The 19,204-nt window shown below is 36.0% G+C and overlaps 1 protein-coding gene across 1 annotated transcript; it reads right to left on the bottom strand.

Annotated features, from left to right (window-relative positions):
- Positions 1-1,135: 1,135 nt before the first annotated feature.
- LOC119571674 (RNA-binding protein cabeza-like) lies at positions 1,136-14,628 on the bottom strand. The gene is given in 12 exon segments (XM_037918869.1): positions 1,136-1,706; positions 1,875-2,040; positions 2,168-2,284; positions 2,852-3,017; positions 3,229-3,387; positions 3,619-3,803; positions 5,476-5,498; positions 6,662-6,758; positions 7,252-7,337; positions 7,339-7,675; positions 7,830-8,051; positions 14,474-14,628. Coding segments are annotated over 12 exon segments (1,605 nt in total). The 5' UTR covers positions 14,487-14,628; the 3' UTR covers positions 1,136-1,672.
- Positions 14,629-19,204: the final 4,576 nt, after the last annotated feature.

Here is a 19,204-nt window from a genome sequence, read left to right as displayed (position 1 = left end):
TATTCCAGTATAGGAGAGCAATACTTTAGTTGATCTATGAGTGATAACGGTTAAAGTACGTTTTGGAGAATTTGAAGGGGATGGAGCTAGGGGATAAGGAATGTGAGGGGGGGAAGGTGTTGTATCGGGAAGGTATCAGGAGGTGCATCTGGGGAAGGGCATAGTTGTGACATAGGGATTCACGTGTGTATCCAGGGAGGAATGGAAGGGATTGAGGAGACGGAGGGAGGGTTAATGTAGGTGAAGCTGGAGCTAGGGGGAATGGGGCTGTGCTGAGAGGGAGTAGGAGGAAGGGGTGTAGGGGGAATATGAGGAGGAGGAGGATGGATATCAGCAGTCACTTTGAGTGTGGAGGGAGCAGAAGTTGTGGGATTTGAGGGTGGATAAGGGGTTTTGCTGTCAGTTTGGGACTCAAGTATTTGCTTTTGAATATCTGTAAAGGTTGGGGAGTTTTCTGAGACAAAGGCTTTCTTATGGGGGGGGGGGGGAGAAGACTGGTGTCTGAGGAGTAGAGGCAAAGGTAGGTGGAGTTGGGCGTGTGGTGGAATGTTTAGTCTGTCTGTTGGGGGTAGTGCAGAGAAGGAGAGGGGAAGGTGTTGGGGCTGCAATAGAGATTGGAGGGTCTGGGTTTAGAATGGCAAAAGAATTTGGGAGGGGCAGAGCGAGCGACATTACTGGAGTAGGGAGTAAGAGAAAATCCTCGCTGACGTGCTTCCTGTCCGGCTTCAAGTAGAGGGAATCCAAGTTTGAATCTGAGAATTGCCACTTCAGGCTCAAATTTGTAGGTGGGGCAGCCCCTATAAAAACATTATGGGGGCCGCCACAATTAGCACATGTGCGTGATTGTGCAGAGCAGTTTGATCACGAATTGCTATTCTACTCTCGTAAAAGTTTTATGCACTTGTTGTCATCCTGGTCCTCAGCAAAATTTCCCTTAATATTAGTAAAGTCACCCAGATCCAAGGAGTTATTGCCTTGCCCCCCCCCCCCCCCCCAATTCTAGCTTGTCTCACCAGTGCCATTAGTAAAGATCAAAAGTACCATATTCATTAGCCTTCCATGGTCACTGACACTAATCTGTCTAGCTCTTCATTATGTCTCATTCCACTCCATTCTTGGACAAAGAAACGAGCAATGGATTCAATGGAATTTTATTGTTACACAAAATGAATTCTGAAGTGGTTATCCACCATTACACTACTAAAAGGCCTTTTAATTACTTCATAAGAGGCAGGAGTACACACTGATACAAATAGTCTCCCTAACCTCTAATGCCTTGTCAAAATATGTTTCAAACATCTATTTGTACCTTAACCTTTATAAGTTCAATTTAAAATAAAATAAAATAAAAATCCAGTTCATACTTCTTATTAGGTCTGTTAAACATGACATTTTGCTTTTGACATTTTAACAATTACATATTTACTCAAAATAACTTACATTTCAGCAGCTTTATTCCTAAGTCTCTGAACAAAGTTTGCCGAGCTTGACACCCTTACGTAAAATAAATACAAAGAGTAATCAAAATACCATTAATATTTTCATTCAGTTTTTCTGAAAACGTGAATTAATGACAATGGGACTGAAATAATTCAATTTATATGAACACACACGTTGCATATAAATACTTTTTCGCCATTCAGGCAGTTGCTTCTCTCTCCCCTACAGCCTCTTAATATGGTCTAGACCTTCCAGGGCCACGGTCTCTGCAAATGAAAATAACATTAGAAAATAAAAAACCCTGGAATACAGCATTGAAAATCCAGATTAGACCAACATCGTCTAACATCCTGAAACATCTTTCATGACTGAACTAAAGAAAAGCTATGCAGAAATAATGCTTCATTAACATAGCAAACACAATACACACTAACCCTTTCATTGGTCCACCAGAATCTCTGTCTCCATCCCTGTCTCCACCATAGCCTCCACGGCCTCTGAAACCACCTCTTCCACGGTCTCCGCCCCTGCCTCGGAAACCTCCACGGTCTCCGCGGCCACGGAATCCTCCACGGAATCCACCACCACCTCCACCACCATCTACAAAATTGAATTAAGCCGTTTAAAAACAATTTTATATTGTGGTCTGGTGGTTAATGGTTAATAAACAATGCAAGTCTGGATGTATATTGTTCATGAGATCAGAATGAGAGTTCACAATACTGACCATCATCACCACCAACTCCTGCAGGCTTTGGTTCATTACAGCGGTTGCAGCTGTTTCTCCATGCAAAGTTATTGTTACCACAGCTTGGCACAGGGCACTTCCAATCTCCCGCACGTCCTGATTGGGGAGGGGGGGGGGGGGGGGCATTAATAATATATTTATATATATAATATATATAAATATACATATATATAATATATAATATAAAATATATATATATATATATAAATATACATATTTATATATATAATATATATAAATATAATATATATATATATATATAAATATACTATATATATATATATATATATATATATATATACATACATATATATATAAATATACATATATATATATATATATATATATATATATATACATATATATATAATAATAATATATATAAATATAATATATATATATATAAATATATATATATAAATAATATACATAATATATATATATATATACATATATATAATATATATATATATATATATATATATATATATATATATACATATATACATATACATATATATATACATATATATATATATATATACATATATATACATATATAAGTATATATATACGAGGTTAGCTTTTGTATAAAACGTTTCACATACATCAAAAATATTCTTCAATATAGAGGCAAATGTAAAGCACTTCATTTCAGCATACCACGTCCACCCCCAGGAGGTCCATCTCGCCCAGGTCCTCCCATTGATCCTCCACGGCGTTCAAATCCACGGTCACCTCCACGTCCACGCCCCCCACGGTCATCGCCACCTCCATAGCCCCCGCGTCCTCGCTCATAACTACTTTTAGGGCGTTCTGCCATTTGTACCTGAAAGAAAATTTTTGAAAATGAAGTTATTGAAATGAATGACTTAGAACATATATTGCAATTTTTAAAAATAGACCATATATTGTCTAATCCTCATTATTATAAAGTTAATCCATTTGAAGAACTTCAATTTGGGATTTATCTACTCCTATTTGTTCCACTGGTATACATATTTTTCAAGCAAATAAGCAAACAAACAAGACATTCTTACCTTAACAACACGGCCCATGAATTCTTTGCCGTCAAACCACTGAATGGCAGACTTGGCAGTGAATGGATCATCAAATGTGACTGTACATTCTCCTTTCATTCTTCCTGTGGCCTTATCTTTGTACATCCAAATCTTAGGGCGTTGAGTTCTTTTATCCATCTGGAAGGGAAAAGACTCTAAGGACTTGTAGGCTTATAATCGTAGTTCAATCTACACTAGATGACAAAAATTTGTGTAAAAAAGTTTCAGAGCCTGACTGACCCTTACAGCAAGGGTTAATAACTGTACGACTGAAATTATAAAAAATTTCATGGTTGATCATAAAGCCAGAACCATTAGCAAATAGGAGTCTCACAATTTCTCAACAAAAAAGTTCAGAAACTTCCTTACCTTGATTACACCAATGGAACCAAAATGATCCTTGACATCATCCTCTGAGGCATCATCTGGCATTCCAGACACAAAAATTGTGTCTTCCTGCATTACCAAATCACTCTCTCCCCTTGACCGATCACCACCACGGCTGCCGCCATCAAACCGGCTACCCCCGTAGCTTCCACCGCCACCCTCTGTGCGCCAACACAATTTGTGTATTAGAAGAGGACTATCGAATCCTATGCAAAGTGACGGATAACTGTGGTGGTTTGGAATGTTTGGGACAAACACTATCAGATCAAATAATCATCACTAATTTTAGAAAATTGCATCAGGTCCCTTTTGTTCAAACCAGCACACATCCCTCTGCCAAATACAGTACATTAAAGTTAAATATGGATAACTTAACTCGGCTTAAATATGCTCATTACACTTATGTCAATCATAGGCTTTACTCTGGTATCAATTCTTTCCAGATTAAATACATGCAGTATTCAGCCAAAGTTAAGCTTCTCTCTTACATCTACAAGGCCAAATACCACTTTCAACTATCAGGTTTTACCTACTCTAAGGATATAAAATGCCTGAATATATGAATATCTTATTTCCACACAAAACACTATCCATAGAAACCATTTCTTTCTTTTGTATCAGAACTCAAGGAATACTATATATTAAAATAAATATATGTACACCACACACAAGTCTGTTAAAAGAACCTTTACCATAAAACTTTGTGCAAACTTTTATTGTTCTTTAGTAAACAAATTGCACCTTGACCCGCCCTTTAGTATACTGTGTTTTCGGTTTTGATGCCAGTACACACAACAAAAGTAAAGTACACTTCAGTAAAGGTACCAATTGCTTAGTACTTATAATCAACAAGACAAAAAAATGTGCTTACTCACAAGCAAAATTATTTTGCCAGTTTTATTCAGAGAGGGAAAATTTATTCATCAAAATCTAAATTGAAGGAACAATATAGTGCAGATCAAATTAAAAACACCAAGGAAAATTCATCAACCTTTTCTGTTTGGTACAATTCTGTACACAATTTAGAAAGATTTTTACTTGAAGGCTATTTCTGTGTATATATATATAAACATAAACCATTGTATACAATGTATCTCTATACTTTCTTACAGTGCAATACTATCATTCCATGACTCCCCAATGAATGCAACATAACACACAACATTTTGAGCATTCACTACCCCTGATAATCTCAACAGATGTATCTAATAGGACAAATTTATTGCCAAACTCCACTGCTCATGTTTGTTTGCACCTCGCATCATTTTAGATTTTATCTCACAGCAAGCTTCTCAAAACTGATACTAATACTCTTGACATATAACTTACATTATCAAGAAGAATGTATGGGCAGACAATAACAAGATTATGTGCCAGTGTGATATTCTATTCATACACTCGAAAGTCTAAAACAGTTTATCCTCAACTGATAATTGATAATAGACTATTCAACTAGAGTTCACCATACACTTTAAAGTATGCTACTTTCTCAAACAACATGAATATCATACAGTTGAGGCTAAACAGTTATGCAGAGACCATACAAAAATCTCAGCTGAACCCATCATTAATGACAAAAAAAAGAACAACCATGCAATTTAAGGCTAAATTATGGGTCCAGTATGAGACCAGTGTACATCCTTCTTGTAAAGCCCTCACTTTTATTACAGCAAAATAATAATAATAATAACAATAATAATAACAATAATAATAATAATAAAAACTATAATAATAATAATGCTGACACCGTAAGTGAGGTCTTACAACAGAAAGTGGTCTACATTTGCAAAACTGATGAAAAACCACAAGCACCTGATGGTGCTGTTACCCTTTGCAATCAATAACCTCTCCCTTGATCTCGCCTGTAAGGAGACCTTTTGACATCAGCAGCTCTGTTGGCACGATGTTGTCTAATTGTCAGGCAGTCAGTCAGTCAAGGAAGTCATGGTCAGGTCAATAAAAAGTGACTTAGATTCCAGAGTAACAAGCATTCCAGTGCATACATGGTTAATACATTCATTCAACTTTTGAGTCATAGTTAACTGTAAGGGCATTAATAGAAGGCATGGACACACATGTGTGATAACCACTGGCCCAAGACCTGATTGTCAACCTTGGAGAGTAAACTCTTGAGCTGAAAGTAGGGTTGTATAATGTCTGCATGGATTTACAGCGCGAACAGACATCAAGGGAAGGTTGGTGATGTCCTCAACAGGATTACTTGGGTTTCTTCCTGCAAACTCTGCCTCTGGCCAATCAGCTGCCTCACTCTTACTCTCACCATCACCACACAAGTTATTGTCTTCTAGCCTTCACTCCATTATGCAAAACCAATGGATTCAAAATGCCTTACATAATTTTTTTTCTAGTGTTCCTTTCCATGCTGATCAAATAAGCCCTGCCTATTATGCACTTTAATATATCAAATCATTAAGAAAAATTTGAAGCATGGACACTTTCACTCTACAGGAACTTGGAACACTAGTTGTGAATCCATTTCTTTGACTTGCTTCTGATACACATGACCATACGTTCAACAATATCACCAAGAACCCTTGCAGGCAATAATTTTCATTTTCTATTACCATAAAATTTTCCACACTTAACTATTTACGTCACTTCGAATCAAGGAAAATATGCAATATTTAAAAACCAATTCTTGCTTTCCCGCAGTTCCCATTCTTACATAGGGATACGAAAAACCTGTCAGGAAAACTAAAAAGGTAATAAGTATCTGTAACATATACAACCTCTCAGAATATTTTTTAATTGTAAACCTTATATACCACAGATGAAACACAAGTCTCACAATTTACCATAATGACCAATATTAATCTTTTCCTGTATTTTTAAAATTAAAAACACACCAATATGCACAAAGCACAATAAAAAAGGGTACTTCACGACTCTTCCCATTACAACATTTTGTTACAACCATGTTGAAACCCTCAGATCTCTCAACTCTGTGAGCAAGACTATCATACTATCAACACCCTCTAAGTGGTCTAGCGCTGGTTAAACTTACCTAGGAATGGGAGCCGGGGACTGCTTCAGCGGCGACCCGTACATGCCACCACAGCCTGGAGGGGCTGACAGGGGGGGAGGAGCCATGCCTAGACCACCTTGAAAAGTTCAGCAGTCTGCATTAGTACATACATGTATGCGTGTACAGAACCCTGGGACACAACCTTAAAACGGTCAATGGGAGATCATCAAAACCACATCTCCCCCCTCCAACCTCTAACCAATCTCAGCTTCAGAAAAATGACAACTGCATAGACACAATAAAGCCTGGTTATCAATTAATTTATCATCCTCAATTAGTGAACAATAGACAAGATGACCTATGAAATAAATGCCTTCTTGCACACATGTAACACGTGAACGTGGTATCTAATTCAATTCTGTGAAATGGTTATTAATTCGCTTAGAATCACTTTGGATCTCAATGACTTCATATGTTCCATGTGTTTTTCTACTCCCTATGTCACAACTCGGTTTGATTATCTCATCTACTACAGAAGGTCAAAAACGAAGTCGAGTCAGATATCAGTCTTGTCAGTGCCATACTCCTGAAAAGTAAAAATGCAACTGTAATATTGTATTCAGACTTACTGTTGTATCCACCACCTTGTCCCTCGTAACTTCCATTGGAGGGTGGTGGACCACCATATCCTGGCTGTCCCCCAAAGTTTCCCCAGAGGGGGGCCTCCCCAAAAACAAAAAAAAACCCCCATAATTTCCCTGAGGGGCGAGCCACCACCATAGCTTCCTTGTGGTGGTGGCCCTCCATAATTTCCCTGGGATGGTGGAGTTGAGTAGTTAGCACTAGGCTGACTACCATAGGTACTACTCTGATGACCACCATAATTGCTTGCAGGTGTCTGTCCATAACTTCCAGAGTTGTAATTACTGTTCTGTTCATAACCGTGTGATTGTCCGCCATAGCTACTGTATCCGGCACTGCCAGTGGGTGGCTGGGCAGGGGCTTGTGTTGGTGGTGGCTGTCCATAGCCACCATAGGAAGCGCCTTGGCCACCTGATAGAAAACAACAGTCTAATATCTATATGCATCCATTGGTTATTGACCGATTAGCATTCAGTAAACCATAACTGAGCAGTGTAATAATCAAGTACTTCATTCATTAGTCAAAGAAAAAAGAAAGAAAGAAAACTTGGGACAAAATGCAGACCTTGCTGTGGAGGTGGGGCACCATAAGTTGGTGGTGCTGCATATGGGGCCTGGCCCTGTGAGTACCCCTGTGGAGGTGGAGCCGAGTACCCACCATACTGTGGCTGAGGAGGGTAGGAGGTGGCTGGTGGTGGAGCAGCTCCTGATGCACCTCCATAACTTGCGTAGTTACCTCCTGCTCCACTACTACCTCCACTCCCATATCCACCTCCATAACTGTATTCTGAAATAAGTTTTAGATTTTAGATAATAGAACCTAGCAGGAGTGCAATCATCACATTTTTGGGAGGGAGGAAGAGAGAAAGGAAAGGGGAAGGGGGGGGGGGGAGATCGCATATACAAGGAACTGAGGAGAACTCAAAGGCCTCAAACTTATGGCAATTGTCCTGCTGTTTGGCCTGGGAGTCTACTAAATGTAGCAGAACTTATTGCTTGACTCGCTCTGCTGCATCACAACCCCTATAGCCATACCTAGCACGATGAGTCCGTTTGTTATGAGAGCCAAAGTTTTGTTTAGTTTGTAGAATAAACTTGTATGGTTACTTTGTGCTAGTAAAAATGGCTGCAGAAGTGCCCTATGTGACTGGAACAAAGAGGACTGTGTAAAGGGGGGGGGGGGGCATTCTAAATTAGGTAATGGGTAGCATGCACATAATACTATGGCATTACAAGACTTTTCCAAATATGTACACACATGCCACATTATTGTATTATTCCCACTCCATATTGTGTACATTAACCCATAATTGACGGGTAGCATTCATAGTGGCCTGGGCCTCGCTGCCGGGGGCTTATTATCGTCGCCCTGGCATGCCGACACCACTCATGCCAAATTACCAGCATCCCATGCCGTTTCTTCGTAATACTACGGAAGATATGTTGTATTTTCAGTTTCCATTATTTTTTACCGTCTGACTTGCCAAAACTTCCTGATATATCAAGACCTGAAGGTAGTTTGTTGTTATATAGACTCCATAGTTGTAGTTGATCATTATCGGTTATAGTCCAAATAAAAAATAAGGCAGTGTGTGGGCATCATGAGTTGAAATTGTCGGTTGTTGCATTTTTTTTTTTTGTTTGTTGCATGGTAAAAATGAGAAAGTGTTGAGAACCGACTTAATCACACTTATCACTGGCAAAAAAAAATAATCTTTTGCGTGATTGTACACAAAAAAAATCATGGCAACAAGTCCCATTGCATACTCTAGGGCATGTGCGTAAGGCCCCCGGCAGAATGGGTCCCGCCCATGCCATGGCATGTACGTACATTTGCACCCGCGGAAATGGAGTTACAAATAAGCTGTTTGCTTGTTTAGCACATAACAGTAGTGATTGACTCTTTGCTGACGGGTGGCATGTTCGTACATGCAAAATGGTATGCCATGGACTATTCTGCCGCGTGGCATGTACAAAGTGCATGTGCGGAGTGGATGGCCGCCATGCCATGAGTTTTTATTTATCATCCTGTGCTGTGATGGGAATGCAACTTACTAAGAAACTGCTTCCTAGCAATTAGTTAAGTAACTAGGTGGATGACTGTTGGGATGGAGGGTGGGGGATTCCCTATGCCAACCTGTAATGATCAGGTTGGGTTATTACCATATTCATGGAAGACTGCCTGCACTTTTTTTTTAACATTTGTCATATCATTGATATATGATTCTAAAATGTTCTGTGGTCGCTTTCAAAGCGAGTTTATACATAATATCATTCTTGAACAGGAGAGTAAGGAAAGTTGGGAGGGAGTAATGTTGAGCAGCTGTTAACCCATTGCCGACGGGTGGCATGTACGTACATGCCATGGCATGGCGGGACCATCTGCCGGGGGCACGTACGCACATGCCATAGGAGTAGCATGGCCATGCCATGGAGTTTTTTTTTGTTTACAATCATGGCAAAAAATTATTTTTTGCAGTGAAAGTTGTGATTCGTCGGTTCTACACTTCTCATTTTACATGCATACAAACAAAAAAAAATGCAAAAAACCGACAATTTCAACTCCATGATGCCACACACTGCTTATTTTATTCGGACCTATAGACCGAATAATGGCAATATGGAGTCTATATAAACACCAAAAATGCCTTCAGTCTCGATTTATCATGGATGTTTGGCAAGTAGAGCAATGTAAAAAATAATGAAAATTGAAAATACAAACAATCTCGTAGGATTACAAAGAAACGGCATGGGATGTGGTATTTGCAAGTTCGTGGTCGCGAATGCTCGGGCGGACGAATAAGCCCCGGCAGCGAGGCCCACGCCACTATGAATGCTACCCGTCAATTATGGGTTAACCATCTGATGCACTCCCAAGACCTCCCTCTTATCAATTACAGAATATAATCTACAATTTAATTTTTCATCATGCTTCATACTTAGCACACACACTGACTAACCTTTATAGAAACTTACAAATTAATACCCATATGTAATCTAATGACCAAACAGTGAAATGAAAGTATGAGATGGTAATATGAGGAGTCTTTGCTACACTGCATACTTTTCCCATATAGAGTAAAAAAAAAAAGGGGGGGGTTGTTATTCAAACATACTTGACTAATACTAACTAATGCAAAGTTTCCTCCACATCATCTTTCCAAGTACTCTAGCACTTGGTGCAATAACATTAAGTATTTATTTTTATACTATTAAATTTCTGTAATAAAACCTGTGTCATTCATCATGGCAGGCAGAAATAGCATTCAAAGCATGGAAACAGTGTCCTCTTTGGACTAGGTACTCTTCCAGTCATGGCTCATGGACACTGCATTATGCGCTTATTTATAGTGCCCTTCCTGTATGCCAAACGAGTTTAATCGTCTAATAAGCCTCCAAGGGCTTTGTGCACTCATGGTAAACGTCATCCAACCCTCAAGTGATAGTCAAGTCATATGAATCATAGAGGATAATACTTTACTCTACATTTACATGAAAATGTACTCTGATATATGAAATAATCTGTGTAGGAAAAAAATGAGTCAGGAATTAAAAAAGCAGGTTGTGGTTCATGCCATGACAAGTCTGTCTGTGGATTTCCTAGGAGTGGCTGGAGTAATAGGGACTTAGTCTCAGGAGTTTATGGTCACTTTGAAAACTATATCAATACTTTCATTTATGTTAGCAAGCGTTCAGGAATTAAGAAACAGAACCCCATACCCATAATCTTGACCCCGATAGCAGAGGAGGGGGTATGAACATTACCAGGGAAATTGTGTGGAAAAAGAAGAAATATATACATAAAATTCATAAAATACAGAGGGCTGTCCCCCCTGCAACCTCCTTAGGGAGTTGTTGCCCCCTAAACCCCCTACTGTGGATGACTCCTAGTATTTCAGGGACCCCTGCAGGGAAACAGTCCCTTAGATTACAGAGAAGGGAGAAGATCGATCCATCAGTTTCTAAGTGCCCATCGTGTTTACTTTATGAGGTTCAAAACAAATGTGACACATAACTCACTACTGCCAGCTATCAAGTAGTCTGTGTATTCTATATACTTGTGAGAACAATTATTTTGTAATTACTAGCATCTGTTTTTCTGAATTCATGTATGGAACACATTCTTTTAGTTTTATTATACTTTCTACATGTTTTGATAATTATTTATACTATTTTGTACAATAACATTGTGATTGTGCATTTTGCTATCAGGAGATTTGGCAAGCCATGCAACGCCTTTTTTTAAAGCCATATAGTGGATATAAAGTCATTAGCATCTGTCACAATCTGATATTTGAGCCCATAAAGTTTCCCAAATGGAAAAGAACAAAGAAAAAGAAGTGATTAGAAACCACAAAATTCTGACCATAAATGGATGTGAAGAAAAATTTGGTGTTTTGCTATGTAAAGATATGTGGTTTTATCCTGGTGGTTCAGGAGGCAGAGCCCCTTTGCTATGAAATATATACATTGTATTTTATTAAAGCCACAGGGGTCCAGGGGGCTATGTGCATATAATACCACAAAGGTCCAGGGGGCAGTCCCTTCCTGGCTAGGGAATATATAGATTGTAGTGTATAAATTCCCACAGGGTAAGGTTAGGTTGGTTTATCAATTAGGATGCATTGTATTATTACCACAGGGGATATGGATTATGTGAAATCCATTAGATTTTTCAAAAGTTGGCACATCAGTCAATAGACTTTCAAAGATGGCGGGGACATCCGTTAGTTTCTTTAACATATATATGTAAAACATTTTTTGTGGATCTGTTCTCAATTCTGATTTTGGCCCATTTTACCTCACAATTTCCATGATCTATATCATGCCCTCCACTGGGCATGATGTAGATCTGGGACTTGTTAAATCACCTCAACATTGTCGGCTTGTAAATGCGACAGAAATGATCATCAAATTCATTCTCATTACACGAGAACAAATCTGAAGATATAATTATTGTCTGGGAAGACCATAATTGAAAAATTAACCAATAATTTCCCTGGTACCTTCATGCCCTCCTCCCTTACTATCGGAGTCACGAATAGGGCGGTTGGGGGGGATTCTGCTTTAAAGGTCCTATACACAGGGGTAGTAGAGGGTTTAAGGAATCCACTGATGCTATTATCAACATCAGTCACAGGAAGGTATTATAAACAAGTTTTATGTCATTTGCAATGGAAAATAACATGCAAAACATATTACAATGTGAATGACTAAAACATGGAATAACAATTACAGGACTGGGTGGCTGTGTCAGGGAAAAAAAAACATTCACTCAGATTACACTGAATAATTTGGGAAAAATTGCAATACTGGTGAAAGCATGAAACAAAACAATATCAATTTATAACTAATTCTGTTGGAATTTCAAAAAGTTTAAGGTATTTATTGAATTCCTATAGAGTCTTAGGTTCGTTATGTATGTATCACGTGAGGCTAGGTTGTCACCCTATTATTTTAACAATAAGACTGTTGGCATTTGTTACCAAGGGCAACACACCCTCCAGAGATAAAGTCCATGACTTCAGAGTATCATGCAAACCCAAAAATCCAAATCTAACCCCTCCTAAATTCTATTTATTCAATGAATAGGAGGGGAAAGCCCCCTGTGCCCCCCCCCTTTCACAGCACCTCGTGCCAGCTTACACAAAACCTGACATAAGAATTCTGGCTGTGTGACCGTGTTGTGGAGTGAGTGGTGATATGAAGCGGATATTTTTATAATTTCATGGTAAATCTGAGGTTGCATTTCTAATGCTCTATAAATAGCAGTGTCCATTCCCCTCTATCTCTGTGCTTCGCTTCATGACCATTGCAACGGGTGGGCCATGACGCACAGCCATGGGCATGGCAGGGACCATCTGCCTGGGGGCACGTACGCAATGCCCATAGAGTATGTGATGGACATGCCAGGAGTTTTTTTTGTACAATCACGGAAACGATTATTTTTTTTGCCATGTGTGATGAAAGTGTGATTAAGCGGTTTAACACTCATTTTACCAAGCAACAAAACAAAAAAAAATGCAACAAAACCGACAAGTTCAACTCCATGATGCCCCCACCTGCTATTTTATTCGTCTATCAGACCGAATAATGATCACTAGGGGTCTATATACCAACAAAAATACCACCTCAGTCTAGATTTATCAGGAAGTTTGGCAAGTAGAGACTGTAAAAATAATGAAAAACTGACAATACACATATCTTCGTAGTATTACGAAGAAACGGCATGGGATGCTGGTATTTGGCATGAGTGGTTGCGCATGCCAGGGCGACAATATAAGCCCCCGGCAGCAAGGCCCCGGCCTCTATGAATGCTACCCGTCAGTTATGGGTTAACATTAACTGCTATGTACCCTAGAGCTGGCAGCTTTTCCCAAAATCACTACCCTGTTTCCCCTTGGGATCACAAATCTGTCCTGATGTCGGAGGGCTGACTACTTGGTTTATGGTACCGAGAGCAGCATATTTACTGGGAAATGCGGAAATACCCTCTGCGTGTCACTGCTCAGAGACTAAATCCACAACAGCCTCACAAAGCCACAGTTCTTAATGTCGCATTTTCTTTAAGTTTGTACTAGGTGTTAATAAAGGGGGGGGGGGGGTTACTTTCCCCGTCTAGGGAGTAAATACAAGGTTGGAAAGGTCAGGTTTGGATTTTGGGTTCGAATGCTATCCTGGATTTTGGCCTTCGCCTCTTGGGGGCGTCGCTCGCGGGAACAAATACGGACTACTTTAAGGGGTAAGCTTTAAGGTATGCATACATGTGCGTATTTTCATTTCCTCGATCACATATACGAATATAAACATTTACTTGTGAAAGACTCCACAGAACGAATATCGCTGGACGGCCGTGTCTAACCACACATCCGTTCATCCTCTGTAAATGATCTGAAGAACACGAGTAATTATTGCTGTAGGGCGAGCGGCCCGGGAGGCGGCGTCCTGAGTTCAGAAGGCTTCGGCCGAGGCCTTGCAGCCCTTGCTTCCCTGCAGCTCGGTCCTCTTTTCCAGGGCGGAAGGTTGGCGGTAAACGTGGAGAGTCTCACAAAACACTTTATGAACTACCTTCACGGACATACATGAGTACACGAAGCACAAATAGCGCAGGAAAGCATATTCTAATGTTTAAGCCTGAAACAAAATGGCCACCGGAAGCCCCCGTGGCCGCCCAGCACTCGAAATCACAAGCCATTTTTTGCCACTTACGTGTGTCTCCCATTCTCCTGGAATGCTCCTGTCGTGTCTACCGCAAACAAACGATCCGCTTGCACATGAACCAGCGGCGGCACCTTCCGTCAGACTACGAGGCTTCGGGGACGTGAGGCGAGGAGGCCCGGGGGGCCCGGGCCGTGGCCGTCCGTTCAGCCTGTGACGCCCAGAGGGAGACGCCGCCTGGTCGCCGCCGTTCTCTGTGATGGCGGCGGGGCAGGAGAGGCTCCCAATCGATAGCCGTTCTTCGCACACGCGAGCGAATGCAACGGGAATTAGGCAAAGGACAGCGCCATTTACTATTTACAATCGAAATTCTCCGCAGCTAATGGGGAATAGTGTTGGATAATGCTATTGATTTTCTAGGGAGTGCAAAAACTCGTTTTATGAACTCGCCTGTTTTGAAATATTTCAAGTAAGGAGATATTAAGAACATAGCATTCTTTTTTTTCTGATGGGATAGTTGAACATGGGACAAGATATCCAAAATGTATCCGTCTTGCTAACACATTCTTGGAACACGTGAGCCCAACCTGGCAACAGCGAGTTCCGTGTGTTCACCAATGCATTCATTTCATTGTTTTTCTTAATGGTTACTGATTGTATCAATAATTGAATACCACTTCAGCTTAAGATATGAACAGGAACAGCAGTCAACTGTTGCTATTTTCTATATATGAAGTGTTTTATTTTCAAGAAAAAATAGGTAAAAAATAAAACATCGACTCATGAATATTAATACTTATTTCATCAACAGGAATAGTTGCACTATTATCTAGCCTGATAATGCAGTCTATTATGTACTGAAAGATGTCTTCCATTGCATGCATGCATGTGTGTGTGTGTGTGTGTGTGTGTGTGTTGTGTGTGTGTGATGTGTGTGTGTTGTGTGTGGTGTGTTTGTGTGTGTGTGTGTGTGTGTGTGTACATAGATTTATATATACATATAATATATATATATATATATATATAATATATATATATATATATAATATAATTCTATATATTATGTGTTGTGTGTGTGTGTGTGTATATATTTATAAATATTATATACGCATATATATATATATATATATACTATATATATATATTATATATACTATATTATATAATATATATATATATATATAATATATATATATATATATATGTGTGTGTGTGTGGTGTGTGTGTGTGTGGTGTGTGTGTGCTAATATATATATATATATATATATATATATTATACATGTGTTGTGTGGGTGTGTGGTAGTGATGTGTGTGTGTTGTGTGTGATGTGTGTGTGTGGTGTATTCTATATATCTATATCTATAATAATATTAATTATATATATATAGTGTGTGGTGTGTGTGTGTGTGCTGTGTGTGTGTGTGTGTGTGTGTGGTGTGTGTATATATGTATATAATAGATATAGATATATATAGATATATAGATTATATGTAGATATAGATATATATATATAGAGGTATATATCATCTATATGTATTATATATATGTATTATATGTAGAATATAGGTATATAATATTATTATATATAGATATTTATATAGTATGGTAGAGAGATGTATATATATGGATATATATATATAAGTAATATATGTATATATATATGTATAATATATATATATATATATATATATATATATATAATCATATATTATGCACCGACCCACACCAAAAACATAATATCGGGGGGTGTTATGCGAGAGGTTGGAGGGGGCGGTTTTCCTCCCAAGGCCCATACTCTGCACAAACGACAACAAATAATCCGGTTTATAGCTTTACAAGTCCTAGATTAGCTTGTGTTTTCTAAATTTTGTTCGTTCTCTCGCCAACCCGCTTTTGCGCACCACCCATGAAAAAGTTTATATATATATATAGTATATATATATAATATATATATATATATATATAATATAGATTATGTATGTATATATATAGATATATATAAGATTATATATATACATATATATATATATATATATATATATCATTATATATATATATATAAATCTATATAAATAAAAGAAATATATATATATAAATGTGTATGTATGTATATATATGTATCTATTTATATATGTATGTGTATATAAAGCCCAGATGAAATGCGTGTCAGATTCAGTTAGTACCTGACATCGGTCCCTGACCTGACTAGAACACGTTTTCAGGTCATCTAGGGTCATATCCATGGTGACTCCAGTAATATTAAAAGTCATTACTTCCTAAGAATCTACTGTGATGGAATTTTAGATTTGTTTCTGATTATGATGAAAAATATAAACGCCATTATTTGCATTATTAACATCATTATCATTTGTATCATTACTCATGCCTTTTTCCTTAAAACATCACTAGTATCATTCTTTGTGTTATTGTTGCTGTTATTTTTATCATTAATAATGATAATAATGATCGTAATAACATTATTCCTAATATCATTGATAATAATAAAATAATAATAATTTCATTATTATTATTATCATCATTAATAAGAATAAAAGTAAAGTAGTAATATTAATAATGATAATAATAATATTATTATTGTTATTATCATTATTTTTATCATTATTATCATTATTTTTATCATTATTATCATTATCATTATTATTACCATTATTATTATTTTTATTTTTATTATTATTATATTTATTATCATTAATATTAGTATTAGTATTATTGTTATTATTATTGTTGTTGTTATCATTATTCTATTATTATTATTATTATTATTATTATTATTATTATTATTTGAAAAAATCAGTGCAAGTGCACACACCAATCAGCGCGCACTCCCGAGTGCGTTGGGTGCATACAATGGCACACACGCATCGCCCGCGCGCGTATGTGAGCACTTGGCACTGTTTATTTAAAATTCTATTATTATTATTGATTTTATTATTATTATTCTCATCATTATTATTATTATTCATATTATTGTTATCATTACCATATCATTATCATTATCATTATCATCATTATCATATTATCATCATTATAATTATTATCCATCATTATCATTATTATCATCATATCATGATTATCATCATTTCATTATTATCATCATTATCATTATATCATCATTATCATTTATCAATTATCTCATCATTATCATATGTATCATTTATCATTATTATCATTATTATCAGTTCATTTTATTGTTCATTATCATTATTATCTTTCATCATCATTATCATATTATTGTCCTTATCATTATCATCATCATTCATCTATTCTATCATTATTATTATTATCATTATCTTTATCATTTTATCATTATCATTATCATTATTATCATCATTATCATTATTATCATAATTTTCATTATCATTATCATCATTATTATATCATCATTATCATGATAATAATAATATTAATAATAATTATTATAATTCTATTATTATTATTATCATCATTAATAAAAATAAAAGTACTAGTAGTAGTAGAAGTAATAATTAATAATAATAATAATAATAGTAATAATAATAATAATAATAATAATAGTAATAATAATATAATAGAATAATATAATAATATATTATAATATGATGATGCTGATGATGATTATATCATGATTATATTATTATTTATGATTATTATTATTATTATTATATATCATTGTTATTATTATCACTTTTCTGATTACGTTATTATTATTCAATTACATCATCACAATTATTACTTATTGTCATTATATGTATGCATTTTCGTTCGTATTCGTATTATCGTTAGTAATATCAGATTATATTATTATTATTATTATTATTTATTGTTGTTGTTGTTGTTATTATTATTAATTATTGTTATTAATACTATTATTATTACTATTATCATCATCATTATCATTACCATTATTATCATTATTGCCATTACCATTACTATAATCATTATCATTATTATTATCATAATTATCATTATCTTTATCATTATTATCATTATAATTATTATCAGTATCATTATCATCATTAACATCATCATTATCACTATAATCATCTTCATCATAATTATCATTATCATTATAATTACCATCATTATCATTATCATTACCATCATTATCATCATTATCATTATCATCATTATCATTATCATCATTATCATTATCATCACTATCATTACTATTATTTTCATTGTCAGTATCATTATTGTTTTAATGGTCATCATTATTTCATTATCATCATTATTAGTATCATTGTTATTGTTTTTTCATTACCATCATCATGATTCTTATTCTTATTCTTATTCTTATTCTTATTATTATTATTTTTATTATTATCATCATCATCACCATCATCATCGTCATCATCATTGTTGTTATAATCGTTATTATTATTGTTTTTATCATTATTATTATTGTTATCAATATTATGATGATGATCATCATCATTATTATCATTGTTATTATTATTTCTGTGGTGATGATGATGATGATTATGATAATTATTATTATTGTTGTTGTTGTTATTACTACCAGTATTGTTATTAGTAGTCATAATACCTTTATCATTATCACTGTAATTATCATTATTTTTATATTCATTATTGTTGTTTATATTATTATTATTATTATCATCATCATTATTATTATTTTTATTATCATTATTATTATTATTATTATTTCTATTATTATTATTATATATTATTATTGTTATTATCATTATCATTATTATTATATCTTGAATTATTATTATTATTATTATTACTATTGCTATTTTTGTTTTATTATTTCCTTAT

This window comes from Penaeus monodon, chromosome 4 (genome assembly GCF_015228065.2).
Source record: "Penaeus monodon isolate SGIC_2016 chromosome 4, NSTDA_Pmon_1, whole genome shotgun sequence".
Lineage (NCBI taxonomy): Eukaryota > Metazoa > Arthropoda > Malacostraca > Decapoda > Penaeidae > Penaeus > Penaeus monodon.
The sequence above is the reverse complement of the archived record's forward strand: the minus strand, read 5'-3'. Positions and strand labels throughout refer to the sequence as shown.